General features: G+C 43.5%; 1 protein-coding gene across 4 annotated transcripts in view; it reads right to left on the bottom strand.

Annotated features, from left to right (window-relative positions):
- Positions 1-13498, bottom strand: part of LOC122832604 (latent-transforming growth factor beta-binding protein 4-like) — a 34784-nt gene that overhangs the window by 20865 nt on the left and 421 nt on the right. For 3 of the 4 annotated variants that reach the window (XM_044119515.1, XM_044119516.1, XM_044119514.1), the window contains exons 2-4: positions 11575-11645; positions 9895-10444; positions 7605-7822 (exon numbers count right to left, since the gene is read on the bottom strand). In XM_044119515.1, the coding sequence (XP_043975450.1) occupies positions 7605-7822; positions 9895-10444; positions 11575-11645 (839 nt within the window). Of the gene's footprint in view, positions 1-1461; positions 2068-7604; positions 7823-9894; positions 10445-11574; positions 11646-13498 lie in introns of those variants that run through there. The other variant, XM_044119517.1, reaches the window with a different exon arrangement.

A 13498-nucleotide genomic window follows, 5' to 3' on the forward strand; every position in this document is an offset into this window, starting at 1 on the left:
TTTAGCAGCTCCTGCTCCAGGGCGTTAGCACAATGCTATTGTGGAAAGATGACAACAATGACCTGAGAGAAGCAGCTGTTCCTTTATTCTCCATCAGGGTGTGTCCACCTGTGCTGTTTTTGGTAGACATTCAGAGACTGAACCTGAATTAGCATGTCAGCGCTAACAGAGCTCGGCGTGTTGAGTGAAGCTGCTCCAGCTCAGCCATGTGACCTGCAGACCGCTGTCTGAAGAAGAGCCAGTGAATATTTGGGCCTACTGGACTGATCCCAGATCAGGAGAAGTTAAATCATTGCTGTCGGCAGCAGCAGGTCAGACAGATGCTTTCTCCTGAAATGTTGAAGCTTTTCTAGTTTTGATGCAGTTTATGGGACCATTCTTCACCAGTTGGACTAATCTAATCTGGTCCAGTGCTTTTAGTGGGTTTGTATGTTAAATCTGAAAGGGAATTGATGAAGTTTTAGCATTTTTATAAGTAAAATACAGAAAATGTATTTTCTTCTCAGATCAAGATCAGTCAAGTCAGATGGAGAACAACAGCTTTTAGCCATAGATTCTCAGGTGTGAACTTTAACGAGGCCATTTTAACTAAACAGTGAATCAGCTTTGATCTAAACTTCTTTTACAAAGTGGGGATTGCAGCTCCCCTGGGGACACAAGGGGGGCCCCAGAAAGCTGGAGGGAGGATGGCAAAAATAAATGTAACAGTAAAAAAAAAATCTCAATTTCTTAAATAATTTTTTCTTTATCGTTTTTAATTTGTTTATGTTGTCAAAGGCCCATCTGGGGATGCACAATGCTAACTGGCTTAGGCTAGAAATTATATTTTTTAGTATTTGTTTATACAAAACACTATTTAAGAAAGAATAATCATTTTTCTATAACAACATATAATCTGTTTTTCAATCATTATAGCAAAATCAAAATAATTTGTTGTAAAGTAAATTTTTTCTGACTGGCTGCCAATCAAATCAGTCAAGCTAGCATAGCGAGCGTGAAGTGGAAAAGTTTCTGAAGAGAAAAAGAGCAAAAGAACCTGCAGAACCTCCTGTAGATCTGAACGGATCCTTGTATCAAATCATGAGGTTAAAATAGATAAACCCCAAAGACGAGCCGAGCACTCTGTAGACTCTTTAACATCTTTGCTGCCTCTGGCCAGAAATAAACTCGTTTAATAGGAAAACACGTCATTATTTTGTGACAAGCTGCTTTTCATGTTCCATTATTTCTTGGTGCACAAAAACCTACAAAGTTTAATGTATGTGATATTCCTGAGCCCAATGCTGCTGAATGTGAGGCAATCATTGTTCCATTTTTTAACAGAACAAAGTCTGACAGCCCCCCACTGGATTTACAGGAGTTATCTGATTGGTGGTTTGAACACAACCTAAAGCTTTTCCCGTTGCATCAGCGACCAGGCCTAAAAGTTGCCAGGTTTAGTCCCAGATCCTGGGAACTTACAGACTCTGAAGCCGGGACCGTGAGCGCCGTCTCGCCTTCCTGCGGCTCCGCCGTCGGCGCTGTACAGCGTGGTCACGTTGCCCTGCTCGCAGCGGTTGATGCAGCCGTCCTGGTTGCAGAGCACCTTGCAGATGGTCGGCGTGAACATCACCTGAATCCTCTCCCGTCCTCTTCTGGCTCCCGTCTGTCCCCGAGTTGGCCCAGGAGAGGCCAGGAAGATCAAGACGAGCGGGAAGCAGGCGAGTCGCAGCCGCTGCATGTTCACAGTTGCAGACAGAGTTTGTGAATTTGTTGCATGGCCAGAAAGCCTCAAAGCTCTACACTCTCCGATTCTGAACTCGCTCTCCGTTTCTTGCTAGTTGGTGGAGTGAAAACAAGCGCTGGAGGAGGGAAGAAAAAGGGAGGAAGAAGAAAACGCCATCTCCCTCCCCTCCCCGGTCAGTTTTCACTAAACCCTCCAGAGTGTGAGCAGGCAGAGAGAGAGCTGGAGATAATTGGAAGCAGTGTGCAGCGCTGGGCTCAACTCCAAACTAAATGTTTAGCAGGGATCTGCTCCATTGGTCGGCGTGCGGAGCGCCAGCGGTTACTCCTCTTCCTCGCTCCTGAGGCCCTGTATCTCTGGTTTCGTAACACGTTGCCGAGCTCTAGAGGATGTCAGGCTGATGATGCAACCTGGTTTTGGGTTTCAGGGGTTGGGTTGCTCAGTGTCTTCATGTTGCTGCAGGCTGAGCAGGAACTGATGAGTTTACTCACTTGTTGACATGTTGTTGTCTGCTGAACCTGATGTGTTGCTGTCGTGTTTACATGAAGCATCTGGAGCTCGGATTACTCCCAGTTTCCTCTGCAGCTCCTCTGAGGGGCTTCAGGCTCAGCAGCTGGGCTTTAAAGCTGGTCAACTTGTCCTAAAGCTCAAAGAAATAAAAACATCTCTAGATATTTCCTAGGAAGTGATGAAGTATGATCTGTCGGGGAAATGTTGAAGCCTTGGCTGAGAAACACATCGAGGGAAACATCATGTTTATGTCCAACTGCTTTTCTACAAGGAAAGGAGAGTTTCTGGTATTATTGGGATGTAAATTTATCTTAGCTAAATTTATCTGACCGTATATTGGTTTATGTTATTTTATTAGCGTAAGCTTTATTTATCTTAGTTACTCTTTTTAAGCACCTATTTAAGATTAGCTCAGTTGGATTTGTCGTAGTTTACCTCAGTTTAGTTTACCTTATTTTAACATTTACAGATTTGAGCTAAATGCTCATTTTGTGCACAGGAACAAACTCAAACATCAGAATCTTGTCACAGTTTCCGGTCTGACCGAGTTTAGCTTGATTCTCATCTCCCTTCAGTGCGCTGTCTGATTTTTCTCCCATTGAGTTTGATTTGTCTGGTTGAATTTCTGCTGGGATAATCAGCACAGAAAGAGGAATCATGAAAGATTGACGTTGTTGTTTTATCTTAGTAGTCTGCCTGTAGTTTTGGCGACGGCAGCAGAGGAAGCGAACGAAACCGTTCAGTCCGTGTTGGTCACATTTCCAAATATGGAAGAATTAAAGTTGGAGCAAGAGGAATGTTTAAGAAACTTTGTGCCTTATAGAAATTTCATGGCTCTACTTTTCACGAGTTTGTGTAAAATACACGCAATTTCCAGTAAGTTTCGTCAAGCTAACACTAGCAAACGTTAGCTATTAGGTAAAATTGGATCCAATCGTTTAAAGCTCCAGAAAGAAATCGCTTTTCAAGAGCCGAGGGTTCAGACAGACAGAGTGAAGCAAAGAACCAGCAGCTAGTTTTTATCAGGCGTGGTTCAGCTGAGACGCCTGATGTGTTGGTGAGTCCTTTGATCGGAAGGTGTCCAGAAAGTATCGCTCAAACTGGTTCCGTCAGATGAGGAAAGGCTGCGGCTCCACTCTGAACTCAAGAGTGTTAAGTCTGATTAAAAACACCAATCATCTGAATACCAGAGGAGCACGTCATACATCAGGGATGCCACAAAGTCCAATGTAGGAAGGAGGCCATTTGTCAAACACTCGTAGTGAACAGGGATCACAGAGGCACGCAGGCTGTCCGCCATCTTGCTACTAAGCTCTTCTTCTGTGGTGTGTAGCGCCCCCCTGTGGATGGAGCATTGATGGTTTCCACAATGACGGCTCTCGATAAAACACCCACTGTGGTTGCTGTTGCTTGGTGGTTGTTGTTGTTTGTCACGCTGAAGTACCGGGAATACCACAGCGACCGACTGGAACCGGACTGGATGTTCTGGAACCTCGTTCTTCCAGTGGAAACGCACGACATCAATTCAAAACCAAAAACTGATGGGACTTTTCGCTGGAAAGTTCCATCAGTAGCCTTCAAGGAATCGCCGTCCAGAAAACCAGAGCAGCGAATCTTTTTTGTGTTTGTTTCGTCTTCATCTCAAATTATTGCATCATGTCGAGTTCTACAGAAACCCGGTATTAGCCCATTAGCTCATTTCAATGTGGTGTGTGCAACAGGGAGACGTATGGGACATGCAGGACAGTGGTCAGTCAGGTCAAGACTGAGGGTCACTGCAATAAGGAACCAACATCTGGCCCCTGAACCTGGATTTCCTAACAAACTTCCAGCCTCATTGCAGAACACGATCGAACCTCCTCAAAGGTTAAACATCCTGCTGCAATCTGGTTCCCCTAAAGGGTTTCATTCCCACCAGCCCAGTTCAGTCCGCTTTAACTCGACTCCAGTCCGTTTGCCAAGAAAGTCTGGTCCTGTTGGTGAGGTGTGAATCCTAACCAACCTCTGACCTCTGACCTCTGATCCTCCAAACCTCGTCTGGGTTTGGTTGAAGTGAACTCAGGTTGGTTTGAATGTGAACGCCGTGTGGACCAGAGACCGCTCCAAAAGCAGGAAGTGGACTACAGCGCAGGGCATTCTGGGTAAATCCAACCAAAGCTAACGTGCTAGCCTAGCGCTAGCAGCAGAAATGTCTCCTGGTCTTCAGCCAAAGACTAAAGAGAAATCCTCCAACACTAAAATCTGACGCCTCCATCTTGTTTCCATCTGGTGAAGAAGGAAGTTGCTCTCAGTGTCTTCAGAGGTTTTTGTGTGGTTTCCTTCAGTGGTTGTTGGTGCAGCGCCCCCACAGGCCAGGAGGGGAACAGGTTGGTTTGACTCAGAGCCACAGCAGCTGCGGGTTGAGCAGATGATGGAGTTCTGGTTCCAGTAGAACCGGGTCAACTGGACCATCAGGGGGATAAACAACCTAAATGTCAACCCTAAATCTTTTCAACTTGATAGATGACAGGAGCTTAGAGAATTTTATTATGTACTTCAACACATTTACATTCTGTTTTTGAGAGCGCAGTCCCTGATTCTTGGATCAAAGTGAACCGGAAAGAACCAGCTGAGGCTGTAATGTTGGAGCTAAAGCAATAATAATAATAATAATAATAATAATAATAATAATAATAATAATAACAATAATAATAATAATAATAATAATAATAATAATAATAATAATAATAATAATCTCAGCGGGTCGACTTTCTCCCACTGGTGGTGTTTGTAGTGTTTCTGCCTCACTGATCCCGGCTTTACATCAGCCCTTGTTCAGTCATGAGATCATAGACAAACACATGCAGTAACAACCAGGCTCTTTTCAGCCAAACACTGTGGTCCTCTGCCCTACTGGAGCTTTACTGGGGCCTTCTGGGCCCCCCAGACTGGAGTCAGTCTCACAGGTTGATCCCTGCTTCAGGCCTGTTGGAGTCCATCCATTTTCCAGTGCCTTCGCTGGACGTTGGCTGTGCTGGTGGGAGGCCAGCAAGCGAGCGCAGAGAGCCTTAAACGGGCAACTTTTTCCTGCTCCCTTTGAAGCATCATGATGTTATTAAGAACATACAGTGGAAACCATGGATACAGAAGAAAAGAGCTCAGGTTGTTCTAATGTGGGGATCATTGTTGTAACCAGCAGGCAGAAAGGTCCCTACAGTAAAAACCACTCAGTCTGTTTCTCCTCCTGATGGTCCGGTCGACCCGGTTCTACTGGAACCAGAACTCCATCATCTGCTCCACCTGCAGCTGCTGTGGTTCTGAGTCAAACCAACCTGTTCCCCTCCTGGCCTGTGGGGGCGCTGCACCAACAACCACTGAAGGAAACCACACAAAAACCTCTGAAGACACTGAGAGCAACTTCCACTGAACCCAGACCGAGGTTGGGATGACCGTAGGTCAGAGGTCGATTAGTGTTCACACCTCACCAACCAAACCGGACTTTGACTAGACAAACGGACAAAGTTGGTGTTTTTTGCAGCCTTAGTGTTTGGACTTGACAAAAACATCTGTTGATGGAAACACAGAGATCCCAACAACAGAGGAGGTGAAAGTTGGATCTCTTGGCAAAACTAATAGCTAAACGTTACAGCTTAGCTTGTGTACAACAGAAAACCATCATATTAAATGTTTTTGTGGGGTTTTTTGCACCAATGTCCTTCACACATGAATGAAACATTTCGACCTTTAGTTGATCCTGATGAAGAACGGTCTGAGGTATTTTCTTCCAACAGCTGAACAATAACAGGAACTGTTTACTGCTCTAATCGCAGCGATCAGGCCTGAACCGTGTGACTGTTTTAACACCCAGCTTATCTGAGTTTTACAGCGAACACCAGGCCGCCGGCTCCATTAACGCATCATGGATGGAAAACATTCCAGCAGCAGCTCAACGGCCTGCGCTGTATTCACTTTATCTCACAGAACCAACTTATCAGCCCCAAAATGATCCACGTTCTGTGGTATGCTGCATATATGACCCTGTTCATTTACTTTAACAACAAACCAACCGACTGTCTGCAAGACAGGAAGGAAAAACACACTGAGGTCCAACATTTACAGGACAACATCAGGCTGTATGCTGTTAAAAATGTAGAAAATATCAATGCGTGTAATTAAAGTGTGATAACATTTATTTTATTTTGACATGACTGTGTAGTTGTCATTAAGATGCTAAAATCAGGAAAGCTAATCCTGAGGCAAAAAATTATTTATAAAATCTGTCATAAAAACATTTAAAATTAGAAATTTACAACTAATTTGATATAATTTTCTATTTTAAATTGAACTGTTTAATATTTAACTCCTTAAAGAAGGCAAGCTTCTAAGAAACCTCATGCTAATGTGGCGCTAATGCTAAGCCAGCTAATACAAAAATGAAATTTATTGTTGTGTACTTTATCAGCCGTAAAACATTTAAATTAATAGTTTACAATTAATTTCACAGAACAATGTGTTTTAAATCAATCTGTTTTAATATTTACTTCCTAAAGAAGTTTAACTTCTAAGAAAACCTGAGCTAATGTAGCGCTAATGGGTAATGCTAAGGCAGCTAATATAACAAAAAGCTATCTATTTTCACATACTTATCACGTTCATATCAATAGATGTCTTCATGTTTATTCAAACTTTCTGACAGAACCATCTGAAACCGACCCACTGGACCAGAAAATGTTTCCTGTTGGCCTGTGCGAGCCGTTGCCCCGGGTTACAGCCCCGGCAGCCATCATGGTCTGCTGCTGCTGTAGCTCAGCCGCTGCAGCAGCAGACACACACAGTTAGAGTCAGAGCTGCTGCTCTGCATCGTCTGGTTGTAACAAGAGCTGCAACTGCGACGCAACTAATTTACAGCTTTTCAAATGTTTTGATTTGACGGTTTGCTCAGCTTTAGCTACATTTAGCTAATGGAAAACAACAACGTGGTTGTTTAGGATGTACGCTCCCTCACAAACGTCACACAGAACGTTTTGACACAAAAGAGCATTTTTAATTGTTTTTACACTATTTTGTTTTTCATAAAGAGCAAAAGTCTAATAATTATAATAAAAATGTTTTTAAAAGACATCTGAGACTTATAGTCATGTGCGTCCAATAAGAGTCATTTTTTATTTTATTTTTAAATCAGTGCCTTACAGTAGATATCTGAACCTTTCCCCTCTGACCTCTGACCTCCACAAACACTTCCTCCTTCTTGGACCAGTGAGTGAATGACTTCCTGTTAAACGACTTTCTGATTTATTACTTATCTTAACAATCATGGTGTAACTAACTTACAAAAAGGAAACAACGTGTGGAAGGAAAATGAATGCAGGAAACAGAAACGTGATTAACTGACCTTTAGGAGCAGCGAGGTGGGAGTCGAACCGACCTCTCTGGTTCTGGAAGGCCCTCCTGGTCGTTGGTGAAGAGGAGGAAGAGGAGGATGAAGAAGCCAGTGTGTGTAGCTTCCTCTTCTCTTTTGTTATGTGCTTCATCAGCAGGGCGGCCATGTTGCCTCCTCTTCCTCCTTGTGATAAAGAGTTTCTGAGCAGAACGGACTGGGCCTCCCGCAGACTGACGCACAGAAACACAAATATTTCCATCACAAACAGGAAGTTGTTCACGATAAAGCTTCAAATATTTTAATTTCAAAATGTTCCGTATTTTACGTCTCTATCAGCAGTGAATATTTCAAACTTTTATTTTTTTTGCTTATACAAAATGAAAATACAAAAATAAGAATCTCAGGAAACCAGAACCTTCTGAAAAGTTCAAGTAGTCAAAGAAAGTTGAGTGGAAGGAAAAAGTGTGCACCATAAACAGAGATAGCAGCAAGTTGGAGAGGATTGTTGGGAAAATTCATCCAATAATCTGTTGGAGCTACAAACATTTTATAACAAGCTTTTTTTGGTACTGTTTTATTTTATCTAATGAATAATACACTAAATAATTTCAGTTTTATTAAAACGGATCTTTAAACCATCAGATGAGAAACACAAAGAAGTCCCAAAGTTTCTACATTTTCTGGGTTGTTTCCTTATTTGTTTTTGAGGAAAGTGTTTGTGTTTTCAGTTATGATGAATGCAAAAACTTTAAGTGTTAATAAATCTTTTATTAAGCAGGTAAAACATGTTGACATAAAAGATGAGAAAGTGTGAAACAGCATCAACAGAAACTAAATCCAGTTAAACCAAGCTAAGCTAAAAAAGGGAAGCTATCACAAATAAAACCAAATTACTGTAAGCTCTGTCAGCCTGAACTAAAGTATAAAATAATTGAGATAAACTAGAACAGAGTAATCCAAGAAGAGCAACAGTTAGCTAAGCTAAGATATGAGAAACTAAGCTTAGTTAAAGTAAACCGCGCTCAAATAACCCAAACTAAATTAAACTGAGGTAACCCACAGTAGAATGACAGAAGATAAAATTAGCTAATGTGAACTAAACTAAGAAAAAATAAACTAAACTGAGCTAAACTAAGCTTAGCTAATTAGCCAAGTTCAGAAATAATTCAATATAATTTAGCTTGTCTTAATTAAACCATGATAACACAAACTGAGCCACAATCAAATGACCTTAGACCATCACAGTTTACTTCTATTTCTATAGCTTAGCTTCAACTCAGTCACTATAAACTAAAGGGCCTCATTTTCCTGATAATTTACAGGAAAACAAGTTTTCAGCCAACAGCTCTCTTCCAATCCCTCTGCTGGAGTTAAAATCCTTATTTTTATCTTTAAGGCTGAGTTTGGTGATTTTCAGGGATTTACCAAACAAACTGGAACAAGCAGAGATGAACCTGAAACTCTTTAGTGAAGTTTTCTGTGTTGAAGCAGCAAAAAATGATTTGAACGCTTCATAGCCATGAAACAAGTTCCTTCATCTGAGAATGGAAACGTTCTGGACTGAAATGGAACAGTCAAAGTCCCAGGAAAACCTCAGAATAACTTTCATAAACCCTGAATTATCCACAGTTGGTGCGTTTAAAGAGGATTCACCGAGAATCCCTCCAGATCTTCCCACAGGCCGTCATGACCCAGGCTCTGACCTCTGACCTTCACCTCTGACCGCTCAGAGCGTTGAAGTTTGTTTCATCTACATTTTGCACTGTGGCAGAGAAATCCCAGTCAGCTGGTTTACTTCTTTACAAACAATTGGCTCTTTCTTCTCTTCTGCTTGAAAAAAACCCAAAGTAGAGGTTGAGTGTTTCAGTACAAACCAGAACTCAACCCTCCAGAACTACTGTCCTTTGGTCCTTTGGTCCTTTTGGACCCTTTGGATCTACAGCCGGAAACTGCTGATATAAACGATGCAGCTGTCTGATTCAGGACTGAGACCAGAGAGGAAAAAACGGTTTACTGTATAGAACAGGTGACAGTCTCCACCTGCTGGCTGAACAGAAAACTGCAATGAGGTGTGATGATTTGAGACGTACTGAGAAACAGACAGGAAAGGAGTAGAGAGCAAACAGAGGGAGGACAGAAGAACGTGACAAGACTGAGTGGAGAAGGTCAAAGGTTTGAAAGGTAGGAAGGTCTGCAAGTGAACAGCTGAAGATAAAAGATGATGAGAGAGTTGAGGAGATCGCACAACGTTTTGTGACTAGGTGTGAGGAGACGTCAGAGGAACCAAGGAATTGACTTTTACCTCGGGATCTGCCTCTTCATCTCCTCTGGCCTCCTCTCTGCTCCAGTCGGATCCTCGTCCTCTTTAACTTCCAGACTTGCTTGCAGCTCCAGGGACTCGGATCTCAGTGGGTTCCTGTTTTCTCTGTTAGTTTGGGGCTTCGACTCCAGGACATGTTCTGAATCTGAGCTTTGCCTCTCTGGATCTGGATCTGTCCTCATCAGATTTGTGCTTCTAGGAGACGTTTGGTTCAGAAACCTTAGGGTAACATCTCCTGGATCCCCCTTCACGCCTTCAGCCTGACCTGCTAGACGTCCAGACTTCAGAGGACCAGAGTCGTTACCGTTTAATGGCTTCTGAAATGAACCTGTAGGTTCAGGTTTCCGACTGGAACCGATTGGTCCAGCTGCTGTGGTTGAGGAGGCAGGATGGCTGGATGTCTCTGGAGGCCTTCCCACAGGAAGAGGAACTTTAGAAAATTGGCAGCGGACGCCATAGAAACCTCTCCTGCACAGACAGTTGTTAGGAAGTCCACACGATGATCCGTTACGGCAGGGAGGAAAACATCTGGCTGCGGGAAAAGAGGACAGTTATAATCCACACTCCAGTAAATGTCAAGCACGGTGGTGGAAGGATGATGGTTTGGGAATGTTTTTCCACAAAGGGATATTTTGTGGATAAGTCAAGCAATGGATAATATGTTGGGACATCGTATCATGACACTTGGTTATTGGAAATGAAATATAATTATGCTAACAGTCACAGAATCTCTTAACAGGACAAGAAGGTTGGGACATGGAGTCAGTAAGGCAGAGGTGGGAATCCACTGGAAAACATGAAGTCCAATTCAGGTCTGATAGCTAGACCCACATAAAGAATAATAAATAAATGAAGGGAGAATGTCGAGTACTTCCTGGTGGGACAGGGAGCAAAGCTGGAGGCGGCGACCAACAGCAACTCAGAGGAAACGTTTTCACCAGGTAGGAAGGAGGTGAACTCTGCCCGTCCAGGGAAACGGCAGGAAGATAGACAGATGTCAATAATCTGAGAGGACCAAACGCCTCCACATACCTCACTTGGTGTAGTACTTAGTAGCAAGTCCTTCACTAGACGTAGAGTCAAAGCAGACTGCTAGTGTCCCACAGTAAACTACTCGGCAGAAAAACTCTTGACATCAAACTGAAGACAGGTTGATAGTCGGCGCCACCAGTCGACGTTACTGCGGCTCTCTGACCGATGTGTCATGGCGGCCCTGGGTGGGCCTAGCCCAACTAGGTACTTGAACTAGCTAACTTATCTACAGAACAGCTGGACGTGAACACTGCGTGCTGCCGAACAGTTTACTGTGTGACACCGAGTCGGACGTGTCCAGCGGACCTGCGAGGAGTGACTCCCTCACACTCCGGTGGAGAAATTCCTTCATTAATCCTAATTGATAGTTGAGTCGGCGCCATCTTGTGGTCACAAACGAGTCAAATTTCGAAGAGCCTCTGATGGAAGCGATTATAAATAACTGATACGTGAGTCAGGGAACATATTACATATAGATTTATGATCTGTCTGAGAAAAGATCATGTTGGAAAATCTGACACCTGCAGGAAGACTAGGAGAAAATAACACCTGAACGTCTTCATGGCGAAAATTAAACAAACATCTGAACTTAAAAAGAAATAAATCCCAAAGTAGAAAGTAAATGCTTACGCTTGGTGCACCTCCTGGTTTTAGAGGACACAGTCCAGCCGAGACAACATCGACCTCCACAAACACGAGGTCTGCGGAGAAAAGGGTCATTTATGGTCTTAAAAACATCATTTATTTATCAGGAGTTGGTCTGTTATTGAATAACGCCTCGACTTTCAGGTCCATGTCAGAAACAGCTCATAAAGTCTTCCAACAAATAATTTGTCTTCAGACTGTTGGACCATCAGCTAAACAGCTAATCAGCTAATCCATCATCCATCCATCCATCATCCATCCATCATCCATCCTGTGTTGGTCTTCAGATCCTCTCATGGGTTCTGCTGGTTCTGGGTCAGAGGTTCTGGTTTCGTTCAGCCCCTGAATGCGTGGCGTCCTTGTTGTTGTTTCGGGTTCAGGCAGCGGTGAGTTTGGATCCGGCCTCAGCAGAGGATTTAGTCATTACTCACGGCGTACTGGTCGTATTGAAGCGGAGGAGGCCCGCTGACTGGATCCGAACTGGACCCAGTGACCGCATAACCACAGACAGTTTCACTTTCAGGATCCAAGGTTGCAACAGGAACCAGCTCTCCGGTTCTGCCGGTTCTCTTCCGGATGACGGGCCTGGAAGGCGTTTTCTGCTCGTGGTTCACGAACGAACCGAGTGTCTGAAGTCGCTAACTGACTGAGAAGAAACGGGCCTGAAGTCTGTTTCTGCCCTGCAGCTCAGAGAGCAGTGGAGTCTGAATGCTAGGAAGCTGCTAGGAAGCTGCTAGGAAGCTGCTAGGAAGCTCCTCTGTTCTCTGAACACAAAGGGAGGAGATGTTTGAAGCTCAGCCTGTCTGCGGCGCAGAGGAAGCAGCTGCTGGTCCTCCAGGCTGAAGAGTCTGGGTTTAGTTTCTGCTGCCTCTCCATACAAACCTGAACTCAACTAAAAAATAACAAAGTTACTCAAAAATAATTTTGAGTAATTTGATGACCAACAGATGACTAGATCTGCTTGTTTTCCAGGAAGCAAAGCCATAGTAGAGAGAAGTAGATAAATTAAAAGCAGGATGATGTATTTTTCTTTACACCTGCTCTGCGTTCTGATTGGTTATGATGCTGCCATCACCTGACCGTGATTATTAACGTTTCACCTTTCATATCACTTCTTCTGTTTCTGTGTCTGCTCCGTTTTCTCAAACCATCAGAACCAGAGATGGCCGCTGGTTCTGAACCCGGTTCTGGTTCTGAACCCGGTTCTGCTGAAGGTTTCTTCGTGTTAAGGGGAAGTTTTCCTCTCCACTGTCGCTGCATGTTGGATCGCTGTAAAGTGGACGGTCTCCTGTCGCTGCCGTTGGGTTTGGAGCCTCAGACATCATGAAAAGTGTTGAAAAGATGAAACACAAAGTTGAAATCGCCGCCTGCTCCGTCAGCTGACAGGGTTTAAGACTCAGACGTGCTGCTCTGCACACAGGCTGTGTTGACTCTGAATCCGTCACTTGACTGTCGCTCACCAGAAACTGAGTTTCAACACATTCCTGATGTTTCTGAAAGAAGCTGAAAGGATTCAGGATGCAACAGGTGAGATCATTAAGCTGCAGCAAAACAAAACGCCTGAGCCATCCGCACTCTTCAGCTGTGAGTCTCAGATACAAAACAGCAGTAACTGTGAAAACTCTTCAGCATCAGAACGAGTGTATAATTCACGTCGCATTTTATGGATACAGGAAACATTTATAACATAAACACTGAACATGATAAATAATCCATCTCCTGTGCATAAAACGTAAAAAAAAACCCGCAAAAAATGACTGATAATGTGCTCAGAAATTAAAAGGATTAATTGAAAATGGTGGAACAAGTGGCTGTGGAGGGAAGTCTGGGCCTCCCTTCAGAAGCTGCTAGCCCGCGACCCGACCCGGATAAAGCGGAAGAAAATGGATGGATGAAAATATTAAAAAAT

This window comes from Gambusia affinis, linkage group LG06 (assembly GCF_019740435.1).
Source record: "Gambusia affinis linkage group LG06, SWU_Gaff_1.0, whole genome shotgun sequence".
Classification (NCBI taxonomy): Eukaryota; Metazoa; Chordata; class Actinopteri; order Cyprinodontiformes; family Poeciliidae; genus Gambusia; species Gambusia affinis.